Here is a 14,371-nt window from a genome sequence, read left to right as displayed (position 1 = left end):
GTAATGGAAAGCAATGAAGGTGAACAGGGCAAAAGAAACAAACAGAAATCCTGTCGGAGAGAAGAGCAGTACTTCTTGGAAGAGATTGGCAGTGAATTAAACACTAAGATAAAAGCAAAATACTGCGGATGCTGGAAATCTGAAACAAAAACAGAAAATGCTGGAAAAACTCAGCAGGTCTAACAGCATCTGTGGAGAGAAAAAAAACAGAATTAACATTTTGAGTTCATATGACTCTTCTTCAAAGTTGAAGAGAAGTAAAAATGTGACGAAATTTATACTGATTTAACAGAGGCCCGAACAATCCCCATCCACCACCATTCTCCTCCGCCTGCTGAACTTGTTCTCTCACTGAACAGTTTCTCCTTAAACTTATCTCACTTCCTCCAAATGAAAGGCGTGGCTATGGGTACCTGCATGGGCCCCAGTTATGCCTGTCTTATGGGGTATATGGATTATTCCTTGTTCCAGTCCTACTCAGGCCCCCACCCACAACTCTTTTTTCGGTACATCGATGACTGTGTTGGTGCTGGTTCATACTCTCGTCTGGACTTGAAAAAATGTATCAATTTTGCTTCCAATTTCCACCCCTCCATCATCTTCACATGGTCCATCTCTGACATTTCCCTTCCCATCCTTGACCTCTATGTCTCAATTTCTGGTGATAGACTGTCCACCAATATTCACTATAAGCCCATCAACTCCCACAGCTTCCTCGATTGCAGCTCCTCATACCATGCTTCCTGTAAGGACTCCATCCCATTCTCTCAGTTCCTTCGCCTTCATTGCATCTATTCTGATGATGCCACTTTCCAAAACAGCACTTCTGACATGTCTTCCTTTATCCTTAACCAAAGTTTCCCAACCACTGTGGTTGACAGGGCCCTCAACCATGTCCGACCCATCTCCGTGCCTCTGCCCTCACATCTTCCTCTCCCTCCCAGAACCATGACAGGGTCACCCTTGTCCTCATTTTTCACCCCCCCAGCCTCCGCATTCAAACGATCATCCTCCGCCACTTCTTCCAACTCCAGCATGATGCCACCACCAAACACATCTTTCCTTCATCCCCTCTGTCGGCATTCCATAGGAACCATTCCCTCTGGTACACCCTGGGCCACTCCTCCATCACCCCCAACTCCTCATCCCCTTCCCATGGCACCTTCCCATGCAATCGCAGAAGGTGCAACGCCTGCCCCTTTACCTCCTCCCTCCTCACTGTCAAACACTCCTTTCAGGTGAAGCAGTGCTTCAATTGCACCTCCTTCAATTTGGTCTACTGCATTCGCTGCTCCCAATGTGGTCTCCTCTACATTGGAGAGACCAAACGTAGATTGGGTGACCTCCTTGCGGAACACCTTCAGCCTGTCCGCAATACATGACCCATAGCTCCCTGTCACTTGCCACTTCAACACCCCACCCTGCTCTCATGCCCACGTGTCCATCCTTGGCCTGCTGCAATGTTCCAGTAAAGCCCAATGCAAACTGGAGGAACAGCACTTCATCTTCCAATTAGGCACTTTACAGCCTTCCAGACTTAAGATTGAGTTCAACAACTTCAGACCATGAGCTCTCTCGTCCACCCTCACCCCCTTTTTTCCCCCTTTTTTTCAATATTCTTTTAATTTTTCTTTTTTCTTTTTATTTGTTATTCACATATTTCTATTTTTATTTATTTTCATTTTTATTCATTGCTTTATCCCCAATCTTCAATCTTTTTTCCCACCACCCTCCCCTCCCCTCACCCCACCTCCACAAGGGCCATCTGTCACTTGTTCATGTTGTTCTTTCCAGAGTGTTTACCCTTGTCCTGTTATTATCACATTCTGCTTGCTGACCTTAATGCCAGCATCAGCATCTCCTTTAGCGAGTACTCTATCATTAATCCCCCTTTGTCCTTTTGTCCATGACATCTCTGGCAATCTCTCCTTTTCCTCCATGTATCACTGGCCTTCTATCCAGCTTTACCTGCTCCACCCCCTTTAAACAACATGCATTTCATCACATTTTTACTTCTCTTTAGCTCTGAAGAAGAGTCATACAAACTTGAAACATTAACTTTTTTTTTCTCTCCACAGAGGCTTTTAGACCTGATGATTTTTTCCAGCATTTTCTGTTTTTGTTTCGGATTTCCAGCATCCGCAGTATTTTGCTTTTATATTTATGAACTATTCCGAACTAGTTAACGCCTTTAATGCCAGCATATAGCGCATAACGTCCAACCTGCAGGACAAGTCACTCACTTGTCATGTTCATTTTTGGTCCTGCACAATTGAAACCCTCCACTTCTTATTTTATTTTTCTCCCAGTATGCATTTGCAACTAACAATTTGCTTAACATTGGAAGATGGACAGCCAATTTTTTTTTCAGTTAAATTGTTTACTGCATTGTGTTTGTAATTTTTTTTTTGAAAAAGTTTGAACGGAAAAAATATCCTCACTCCGACATTTAGGCCAGGATTTCCAGCCACCCCAACCACCCCCACCCCCCGCCCCCAACCCGCACTGTGGCAGCTTTCTCTGCGGTGGGGCCAGTGAGCCATTGAAAGCTCCATTCACATTGTCCCGCTGGCATGAGCAGGTGGAAAATTCTGGCCTTAAAGTTTTCTCCAGTTGGGGTGTCGGGTGTGTTAGTAAGAATGCAATAAGGGAATCTCATGGATTTCTCCTTAACAAAAGGAGGGCCAACGATTATGTTCAACCTTGGAAGCAAGGTGTAATTTTACATGCGACACAGTTATCACAGTTAATAGTACATCATTTGCTTGTAACCGAGTGCTCGGTAGCTGGGACACTGCTGGTGCTGTTTTTCACACATATGGTCAGGATCCCAGCCATCAGAGGGAACTTGTAAAAAATTGTATGAGGGGCCTACACTGTGTGATTTGCCCCAGGCCCCGCACCCCTCTAGGGATGGCACTGAATCTGGGGAAGCATTCTGTGTCTCTTGAACAAAAGGAAAAATGTCTATTAAAGATCCAATTCTTATCAAACTGGAAATGGCATTGCTTCACATGGTAATTCCTTGTTTAATTCTGAGTAAATTTCAGAATAAGCTTAACCTTATGCACAGGTTTTTTGCAACCTACACGCAAAGTGTCCTTTGCATATTGTTAGTAGATCGCGAAAGTCTAAGTGACCTTGGTTTGTCATTGATAATATTTTATTATTCGGAATATATTATTGGCACAAATTCAAATCTTGTCTATGGCTGGAGCTTTGAATAAAGCAGCTGTTGCCAGGTTGGCCTCTAACCATCTCTCTCTCTCTCTCTCTCTTTCTCTCTCTCCGGCGGACTTTTGGCTGGGGTACCTCTTATGATGTATCAACACTTAAAGGGCAAAACAACATTGAGCTGAAGAGTAAGGGAAAAAATATTTACGAATAATCTTAATGCGAGATGCTGAGCTGTAGTAATATCTGCATTGGTTAATTTCTACTACAGCACTCACTATTATGAGCAATGAATCCTCCTTGCCTCTCCCTGTTCACTCCCTCCCTGTTCACTGATGCCTGCGTTACATTTCCTGATTCAATGGCAGGACTGTTGAACAAACACTAGTGCCCTTCTTGAAGCCAGCTCCACAAAATTCAGGCAAAACTCCTTCAAAATCAACTTTGATGGACTGGATACTGTGCCTGGATGGCCTAAAATTCTCAAATTCTCAAATGGCCAACGTTCTGGGAAGGACAAAGTAAATGCTTCAAAGATACTCTGAAGCTCTCCTTGAGTGTGGTAGCATTAACATTAATGACTGGGAGGAGCTTGCTGCCAATTGTTCAGAATAGCAACAACTTGTCCATTAAGCTGCATCACACTTTGAGTCCCGACACCTTAATAATGAGGCAGAGTGGCGGCAAAGAAAGAAAAGGAAGTAAATTCTGCACTCCGGATCCCACTACCTTGTGAGACATCCTGCCTCATGTGCCCAAAGATCTGCAGGTCAAGAATTGGTCTGTTTAGTCAAAGAAAATCCTTGGCAGAAATGTCATCCTGCAATCAAGGGACTGTTGCCATTCACTGATCAAAATTTCCTTGGAGTACCTCTTCAATTTATCATTGCCCTCTACTTCTATTGCAAAGCTAATTTTAATGCAGCTCATTAATTTATTCATTACATAGAACATGCTTAAGTTCCTTCTGAAGGTTCATGTAGAGAGAAAGGTTAGCTTTCATCTATTAATTTAATTATTTTTGAAAAACCAGACTGTAATTTTCAGATATGACTTCTGGAAACATGATTACTATTCACAATGAACATGTAAAGCATGAAGTCAGGGAAAGTATAAATATTTAGCTTATTTTTTTTTATCTACAGGTGCTAGCACAAAGTAATCAAGTGAGAAAAGAAGCAGAAGATTCAGGTCCACTCACTGAACTGGAATATTGGAAATGCATGTCTGCTAAATTCAATTCCATCATAGAGCAACTTAGAGGACAACATTGCAAGGCAGTGATCAATGTTTTAAAAACAAGTCACTCAAAAATGTTAAAGGTAAAAATTATCGAAAAAGCAGTATGAGGACATATACCGCAATAATGCATTTTGTAAATATTTTAACAACAGATTAGAATAATAATTAGGTCAGGATTTTTATATGGGAACAGAACACTGGAATTGCTTTTCATAAAATAAGGGTTTTCATAGATATCTCCAGGTTCAGATCATAACAAAGTGGGGGCTCTTGCAGGATTTGAAACGTGTGGCAGCAGGTGATTGGACGCAGAATAATAATTGGCCTGGGACTGGAAATCCTTGACACATCCTTGACAGATCCTCCTGGTGCACAAGAGGCCCTTCAGCCCATCGAGTCTGCACCAACATGTGAGAAACACTTGACCAACCGACCTAATCCCATTTACCAGCACTTGGCCCATAGCCTTGAATGTTATGACGTGCCAAGTGCTCATCCAGGTACGTTTCAAAGGATGTGAGGCAACCTGCCTCCACCATCCTCCCAGGCAGTGCATTCCAGACCATCACCACCCTCTGGGTAAAAACGTTTTTCCTCACATCCCAGCTAAACCCTCTGCCCCTCACTTTGAACTTATGTTCCCTTGTGACTGACCCTTCAACTAAGGGGAACAGCTGCTCCCTATCCACCCTGTCCATACCCCTCATAATCTTATACACCTCGATCAGGCCGCCCCTCAGTCTTCTCTGCTCCAACGAAAACAACCCAAGTCTATCCAACCTCTCTTCATAACTTAAATGTTTCATCCCAGGCAACATCCTGGTGAATCTCCTCTGCACCCCCTCCAATGTAATCACATCCTTCCTATAACGTGGTGACCAGAACTGCACACAGTACTCCAGCTGTGGCCTCACCAAGGTTCTATACAACTCCAACCTCCCTTCTTTTGTAATCTATGCCTCGATTGATAAAGGCAAGTGCCTTCTTCACCACCCCACTAACGTGCCCCTCGGCCTTCAGAGATCTATGGACACACACACCAAGGTCCCTTTGTTCCTCAGAACTTCCTAGTGCCTAGCCGTTCATTGAATACCTCCTTGTCAAATTACTCCTTCCAAAGTGTATCGCCTCACACTTTTCAGGGTTAAATTCCATCTGCCACTTATCTGCCCATTTGACCATCCCGTCTATAACTTGCTGCAGCCCAAGACACTCAACCTCACTGTTAATCACCCAGCCAATCTTTTTGTCATCCACAAACTTACTAATCCTACCCCCCCACCACATAGTCAGCTATGTCATTTATATAAATGATGAATAATAGGGGACCGAGTACAGATCCCTGTGGTACGCCAGTGGCTTCCAGTCACTAAAGCATCCTTCTGTCATCACCCTCTGCCTCCTACAACTCAGTCAATTTTGAATCCATTTTATCAAATTCCCCTGTATCCCATGTGCATTTGCCTTCTTTATAAGTCTCCCATGTGGGATCTTGTCAAAGGCTTTGCTGAAATCCATATAGACTACATCAACTGCACTATCCTCATCTACAAACCTGGTCACCTCCTCAAAAAATTCAATCAAATTTGTTAGGCATGGCCTCCCTCTGACAAAGCCATGCTGACTATCCCTGATCAAACCTTGCCTCTCCAAGTGGAGATAGATTCCCTCCTTCAGAATTTTCTCCAATAGCTTCCCTACCACTGACGTGAGACTCACTGGCCTGTAGTTCCCTGGCTATCTCTAAAACCCTTCTTAAATAACGGAACCACATTAGCTGTTCTCCAGTCCTCTGGCACCTCCCCCGTGGCCAGACAGGAATTAAAAATTTGGGTCAGAGCCCCTGTGATCACCTCCCTTGCCTCCCTCACCAGTCTGGGACACAAATCATCTGGACCTGGAGATTTGTCCACTTTTAAGCCTGCCAACACCTCCAATACCTTGTCACTCCCTATATCAATTTGCTTAAGAACCTCGCAGTCTCTCTCCCCAAGTTCCTCATTCTCTTGGGTGAAGACGGACGTGAAGCATTCATTCAACACTTTAGCGATGTCCTCTGGCTCCACCCATTGATTGTCCCCTTGGTCCCCTAGGGGCCCTACTCTTTCCCTGGTTATCCTCTTCCCATTGATATACTTATAGAATATCTTGGGATTTTCCCTACTTTTATCAGTCAGAGCTTTCTCATATCCCCTCTTTGTTCTCCTAATTGCTTTCTTAAGCTCCACCCTGCACTGTCTGTACTCCTCTAATGCCTCCACTGATTTGCTCCCCTTGTACCTGCTAAAAGCCTCTCTTTTCCTTCCCATCATGACCTGAATATCTCTGGTCATCCATGGTTCTCTGGGCTTGGTACTCCCTCCTATCACCCTAGAGGGAATATGTGGAGCCTGTACCTTCCCCATTTCCTTTTTGAACATCCCCCACTGTTCCTCTGTAGATTTCCCCACAAGTAACTGTTCCCAGTCTACCTTGTCCAGATCCTGCCTTATTTTACTAAAATCCACTCTCCCTCAATCCAGATCATTTTTTTGCAACTTGGCAATTCCTTTGTCCATAACAAACTTAAACTGTACCATGTTGTGGTTGCTATCGCTAAAATATTCACCCACCACCACCTCAGCCACCTGTCTGGCTTCATTCCCCAGAAATAGGTCCAGCAATGCACTGTCCCTTGTTGGACCCTCTACATATTGACCTAAAAAGTTCTCCTGTACACATTTCAAGAAATCCACTCCATCCAAGCCCTTAACACTATGTCTGTCCCAATTAATGTTGGGAAAGTTGAAATCACCTAATATAATTACCCTATTGTTATTGTTTTTACACATCTCCATAAATTGTGCACATATTTGCTTCTCAATTTCCCGCTGACTATCTGGGGGTCTATAATAAACACCTAATAATATGTTTGCCCCTTTTTTATTCCTAAGCTCTACCCACAAAGCTTCATTCGATGCCCCCTCCAAGATATCATCTCTCCTTACTGCAGTAACTGACTCCTTAACTGATAATGCAATGCGTCCTCCTCTTTTACCCCCCTCCCCTGTCCCGCCTGAAGATTCTATATCCCGGAATGTTGAGCTGCCATTGGTGGGATTTGTGAATCTTTTTAACAAGTACGTGGAGGCAAAGAGGTACTGGATATAGGAATTGGAGTTGCTGTGAGGTATATTTTACGGGTTGGAATTAAAAATGACGTTGGAGGTTCCTAAGATTTTTTTGCAGATGGAAAAGAAAATGAAAGGGCAGAAAAATAAAAATGAAGGGCATTTCAAAGGGAGCAAGCGGAAATGCAGAAGAACGTAAGGAAACTGGAACTGGAATTCCAGGCAAGAGAGAAGGATAAGGAAAGAGAGAAAAGTGAAAGAGAAAAGGAGTGAGAAAGGGAATACCAGCTTAAAAGGCTGGAAGTTAAAGAAGAGATCTCTGATTCTGAGGAAAGTTCTGATGAGGAAATAACCTTTAACCTAAAACGCAGTGGTGAGATGTTTAAGTTTTATCAAGCTCTCCCAAAGTTTGGCGAAAGAGATGTCGAGGCATACTTTATTTCATTTGAAATAATTTGAAATATCGTTTGAAATGAAGGTAGCTAGGCAAATGAAGTGGCAAAAAGAAACCTGGACATTACTTTTACAGAGTAAGTTGGTAGGTAGAGTTCATGAGCTTTATGCTTCACTTTCAGAAAAGGTATCAGTGGATTATGTTGCAGTAAAAAAGGCTATTCTGAATGCATATGAGTTAGTCCCTGAGGCGTACAGGCCAAAATTTCAGAATATAAGGAAACAGCCTGGGCAAACTTATATTGAATTTGAAAGGGTAAAGCAAAGTAATTTTGACAGTTGGATAAGGGCATTAAAGGTAGAGACAACGTATGAAGTTCTTAGGGAAATAATTCTCTGGAAAGAATTGAAAGGTTCACTTCCTCTTGTAGTTAGAACTCATGTTGAAGACCAGAAGGTTAAAACAGCTAATCAGGCAGCAGAAATGGCTGCTGATTATGAATTGGTCCATAGATCTAAACCCTTTTTCCGTCATCCCCATAAACCTGAGAAGGATAGAAGATGGGAAGGTGAAAGGAAGGCAAATAGTCATGGAAGAGAAGGGACAGCTCGGAATTCTCAGGAAATTTCTCCTCAGACCTGAAAGGAAGGTACTAAGGGTGGAAGTGATATTTGAACGCCTAAGTGTTTTCATTGTAATAAGGTAGGACATGTTAGGGCAGATTGCTGGAAATTAAATGGTAGATCTATTGAAGTAGTAGGAGCACCTAAGGAATCCTCAGGAAAGGTTGCATCAGAAAAGGTAATGGTTGTTAAAACTGTAGCAGTAGTACAGGTGAATCGTGTTCCCATAGAAGATACAGGAAAGGGGGATATGGTTCAGAATAGTCCAGAGAGTTCTTCTTTGATTTCTGGTGAAGGAAGTCAGGTTAACAGAGGGCCTGGATGTTTTGTGTCAAAGGGAGAAGTGTTCTCTTACTCCTCTAACAAAATAAGTAAGCAGCTTAAAACTTTGAGAGGTATAGGGGCAGATCAATCATTGACGGTGGCTGATGATGCAATTTGTGTTCCTAATAGTTTTGTGAAAGAAAAAGTATTAATAAGGGATATTAATGGAATTTATGAACCTGTTTCTTCATGTAAAATTAACTTACAAAGCCACTTTGTAAATGAATTGTTATGGTGGGAATTATTCCTAGATCACCTATTGAAGGGGTGGATTTTATTCTGGGTAATGATTTGGCTAGTGGAGACAGTAAAAATAGGGAAGTCTTGCTAAAACTATACAAGGCACTAGTTAGGCCACGCCTAGAGTACTGTGAACAGTTTTGGTTCCCTTATCTAAGGAAAAATATACTGGCATTGAAGGCAGTCCAGAGAAGGTTCACTAGGTTGATTCCGGGTATAGAGGGATTTTCTTATGAGGAGAGGTTGAGTAGGTTGGGCCTGTACTCATTGGAGTTTAGAAGAATGAGAGGCGACCTTATTGAAACATATAAGATTCTTAGGTGGCTTGACAGGATAGATGCTGAGAGGTTGTTTCCCTTCTGGGCGGGTCTTGGGCCAGAGGGCATAATCTCAGAGTAAGGGATCACCCATTTAAAACAGAGATGAGGAGGAATTCCTTCTCTCAGAGGGTAGTTAATCTGTGAAATTCTTTACTGCAGAGGGCTGTAGAAGCTGGGTTGTTAAATATATTCAAGGCGGAAATAGACAGATTTTTCATCAGTAAGAGAATCAAGGGTTATGGGAAAAGGCAGCAAAGTGGAGTTGAGGATTATCAGATCAGTCTTGATCTCATTGAATGGCGGATCAGACTTGATGGGTCGAATGGCCTACTTCTGCTCCTACGTCTTATGGCCTACGTTTGTAAGACGTAGATGTAAGAATGGACCCGAGTAAAATTACTGATGTATCAAACTTAATAGTGGACAATATGAAAACAATTAAAGTGTCTGCAGAATTGAAATCACAAAATGTTCTGGAAAAGTCAATGACCAGAGGCACTGATTTACAAGTGTTTGCCGGTGCTACTATACAAAATGCAGTAGTTGGAATCCAGGCAAGTGGACAGTTTGCAAAAGACCATTCAAAACCTGGAAAGGAGTGGAATGATTATATTTTGTGGGTTATGTAAAAGAATTGAAGGGTTGGAATGAACTATGAAGCTCCACAGGGAAAATATAATTGACTCTCAAAAAGAACTGGAAAAGATCTGTTCGAAATGGTATCTGGAGAAACAACAATATCATATCATGAACATAAAAAGCATCTCAATAACATCCTTGAAATGGCAAGAAAAGCTTTTGACCAGAGAAGAAATGAGATGTTAATGTACAAAATTGCCATTTTGACTTTGTTAAATCCAAGTGAGAATTTACCATATTTGGGGTCTGAATGTGAGCTTGAGGATGGAATTATGACTACAGCGAACAAAAAGGACGATTGAATTTTAGACTTAAATGAAATAATTTTTGCTGAGTTAAAGACTGGAAACAAGAGGAAAAAGAAACATAAAAGTTGAGTTATGATAATACTATGTTGTACAAATCCAGGTTATCTTATTACATTTATCAACTTTGTTTAAGTACGTTGTTGTAATTGCATTTCTAACATGTCTAAATGTGAAACAAAATGGAAAATTTATTTGTATAGTAAATAATAAGCTATTGTTAGAGGTTTATGATGTTAATTTTGTGTGAGGTGAATTTAAGGCCATTGTAAAAAAAAACTTCACTATGTGAAGCTTTCTTACCACCAAAGGAAAAGGTGTTAGGAAATAGATTTAATTTAAGTTATATTGATATTTGTGGGTGTTGGGAATGAGTTTTAGCTTTAAAGTTTAAGTTTGATTTGTATTTCTGTATCTGTGTGTTAAGAAAGGTCAAATGGAGTTTTATTTTCACTTTAAAAAGGTGCTTGCATTTCTAATGAGGAGTTTTACGACCCCTAAAGAGAAGGTAAACATACAAGGATAGAAGGATTGGAATTTTGCCTAGCAACAAGGGCCCAGATCCCTCCCACAGACACACACATAGAAGAAGAGAAACAGCAGTTGTTTTGGAAGCTGTTTGAGTGCAGTTGGTTCTAAAAGTTGCTGCCAGGAGAGGCTGGGGCAAAGGATAGCCAGTCCCAAGCTAAAGAGAAACCCCAAAAAGCCAGGAGAGTGGAAGAGAGGCAAATCCAAAGAAGACCTTCTGGTCAAAGGAAGGACAGGTACCTGGAAAAAGGTCCTGTTAAGTGACGCTAAGAGTGAGAGGCTGAGAAAGACACCATGCTTAAGATTTAAAGAAACAAAAGCTGCAGAAAACAGTTTTAAAGTGAGAACAGCTTGCAAGAGGTAAGAGGATCCAAAGAGACAACTGGAGGTCTGTAATTATTTGCTGTGGGCACGTGAAGCAGTGATGTACTGTTGATGGCTGAGTCAGAGAGACAGAGTGTGTGAAAGACAGCTTGAATTCATGCGGCAACTCAGGGACGAGGAATATCAAAAGGAGAGTTTGAAACCCTGGAGGTGAACCCTTGCGGAAGGCGTCTGAGAGAAAGCATCAGTTTGGGAGAAGATTCCAAGGCAAGTTCTTGGAGAGTGGAGATGGGGAACCCTCGTGTGAAGGTCAGAATTCAGTGAGACTGGCTGGCTCACGGCGTGACAAGCGTCTGGGGGGAGTTGAGGAGAGATCCATAGCATCCGTTTGAGGTGGAATCTGTCACTTGATTTCAGAGTGTGAGATGTCTAACCTCAGGGTGCCATAGATTTAAATGGACCATGTACTTACTGTGTACATTAGGGTATAAGATAGCTTTTATAATTTGTGTTATCCTTACAATCCGTATACATCCGTATACGTAAAGGTATAGTTGTGGGTGAAGGAGTATTGTAATATAGTTAATCTTTTCTTGTTGAATAAATGTTTTATTCTGGAAAAACTCAGCAGGTCTGGCAGCTTCGGTGGAAAAGAGCACAGTTGACGTTTCGAGTCCTCATGACACTTGTTCTGTTGAAGGGTCATGAGGATTCGAAACGTCAACTGTGCTCTTCTCCACCGATGCTGCCAGACCTGCTGAGTTTTTCCAGGTATTTTTGTTTTTGTTTTTGTTTTGGATTTCCAGCATCTGCAGTTCTTTGCTTTTATATATATAAATGTTTTATTCTTTTGTTAAAAGTTCATCAGCTGACCCTTGTGGCTCTGTTAAGTTGCTACTCTCCACGTATTTAACCTAACAAATAAAAGTTAGCATCTATCAAGCTGGGTTGCACTCTGGGATCAGGCTTGTCCAGGGGTAACCTCAGCTCGCATCATAATCCAGCCTTAGTTCAAACATGGACAAAAGAGCTGAACTCAAGAGGTGAGGTGAGAGTGACTGCCCTTTACACCAAGACAGCATTTGACTGTGTGGCAACAAGAAACTTTGGAAAAACTGAAGTCAGTGGGAATCAAGGGAAAACTCTCCACTGGTTGGAGTCATACCTAACACAAAGGAAGATGGTTGTGGTTGATGGAGGTCAATCATCTCAGTCCCAGGAATCACTGCAGGAGTTCCTCAGCCTTGTGTCCTAGGCCCGCCATCTTCAGCTGCTTCATCAGTGACCTTCCCTCCATTATAAGGTCAGAAGTGGGGATGTTCGCTGATCATTGCACAATGTTCAGTACTATTTGCACCTCCTCAGGTACTAAAGCAATCTGTCTCCGTATGGAGCAAGACCTGGACAACAATCAGGTTTGGGCTGATAAATGGCAAATACAATTCACACTATACAAGTGCCATGCAATGACTATATCCAACAAGAAAGAATCCAACAAGAAAGAATCCAACCATCGCTCCTTCATATTCAATGGCATTACCATCACTGAATCCTCCACTCTCAACATCCTGGGGGTTAGACCATAAGACATTAAGACGTAGGAGCAGAAGTAAGCCTTTCGATCTATCAAGTCTGCTCCACCATTCAGTGAGATCATGGCTGAACAGATAATCTTCAATTCCACTTTCCTGCCTTTTCCCCATAACACTTAATTCCCTTACTGATAAGACCATAAGATGTAGTAGCAGAAGTTAGCCATTCGGTCCATTGAATCTGCTCCGCCATTGACCATTGACCAGAAACTGAACAAGACCAGCCATATAAATACTATGTTTACAAAAGCAGGACAGAGGCTGGGAATTCTGCAGTGAGTAACTCACCTCCTGACTCCCCAAAGCCTATCCACCATCTATAAGGCACAGGTCAACAGTGTGATGGAATACTCTCCATTTGCCCAGACGATTACAGCTACATCAACACTCAAGAAGCTCAACACCATCCAAGACAAAGCAGCAAGCTGGATTGGCACCCTCTGCACAACCTCCAGCATCCACTCCCTCCACCGCCAATGCACAGTGGCAGCAATGTGTACCACCTACGAGATGTATTGCAGCAACTCACCAAGATTCCTTCGGTAGCACCTTCAAAACCTGTGACCTCTACCACCTAGACGAACAAGGGCAGCAGGTACATGAGAAGACCAACTCCTGCACGTTTCCCTCGAATTCACACATCATCCTGACTTGGAACTATGGTCAGGATTTTACAGTCCCTCTTGCCTGGTGGGATATTACAGTCCCGCCAAACTGAATGGAGATTTAAGTGGCTTGCTGCATCTACTGAAGTGAGACATGCAGCGACAGGGCCAAATAATCCTGGCCTATATCTCCATTTCTTCACTGTCGTTGGGCCAAAATCCTGAAGCTCCCTCCCAAACAGCACTGTGGGTACACCTAAACCACGTGGACTGCAGCGTTTCAAGAAGGCAGCTCACCACCGCCTTCTCAAGAGTAGTTAGGGATGGGCAATAAAAATACTGGCCTAGTCAGCGACGCCCACATCCCATGAAAAAATTTTTTTAAAACATTGTCCCGTGCAACATGTGTTGCAGCTTTTTCCATGTTAACATTGCCGTACGCCTGGATGCTCCCATCAAACTCATACATTGAGCCAGTGAGTGCTGACTCTTCAGTCTCGGGTAAGGTGGGGAGCAGACAATCTTGGGAGGGTAGTATCAGCTTCAGACTGACATAAAAACATAAGAAATAGGAACTGAAGGAGGCTATTCAGCCCCATGAGCCAGCTCTGACATTCAATAAGACCATAGTTCATTCCCCTTGCAATAAAGGCCAACATTGCATTTAGATAAAAGCAAAATACTGTGGTTGCTGGAAACCAGAAACAAAAACAAAAATTGCTGGAAAAACTCAGCAGGCCTGACAGCATCTGTGGAGAGAAAGACAGAGTTAGCGTTTCGACTGGATTGAACAGAGGCCCGAACAATCCCCATCCAAAACCACTCTCCTCCATCTGGCTGAACTTGTTCTCTCACTGAACAATTTCTCCTTAAACTTGTCTCACTTCCTCCAAATAAAAGGTGTGGCTATAGGTACCCGCATGGGCCCCAGTTATGCCTGTCTCTTTATGG

The 14,371-nt window shown here is 42.6% G+C and overlaps 1 protein-coding gene across 1 annotated transcript in view; it reads left to right on the top strand.

The window, feature by feature from the left end:
* LOC144681151 (dynein axonemal heavy chain 8-like) overlaps positions 1-14,371 on the top strand; it is a 1,659,468-nt gene that overhangs the window by 97,970 nt on the left and 1,547,127 nt on the right. Inside the window, exon 5 of the mRNA XM_078542878.1 lies at positions 4,320-4,496. Within this exon, the coding sequence (XP_078399004.1) occupies positions 4,320-4,496 (177 nt within the window). The remainder of the gene's footprint in view (positions 1-4,319; positions 4,497-14,371) is intronic.

The sequence above is a fragment of the Cetorhinus maximus genome, chromosome 5 (assembly GCF_964194155.1).
Source record: "Cetorhinus maximus chromosome 5, sCetMax3.hap1.1, whole genome shotgun sequence".
Lineage (NCBI taxonomy): Eukaryota > Metazoa > Chordata > Chondrichthyes > Lamniformes > Cetorhinidae > Cetorhinus > Cetorhinus maximus.
The sequence above is the reverse complement of the archived record's forward strand: the minus strand, read 5'-3'. Positions and strand labels throughout refer to the sequence as shown.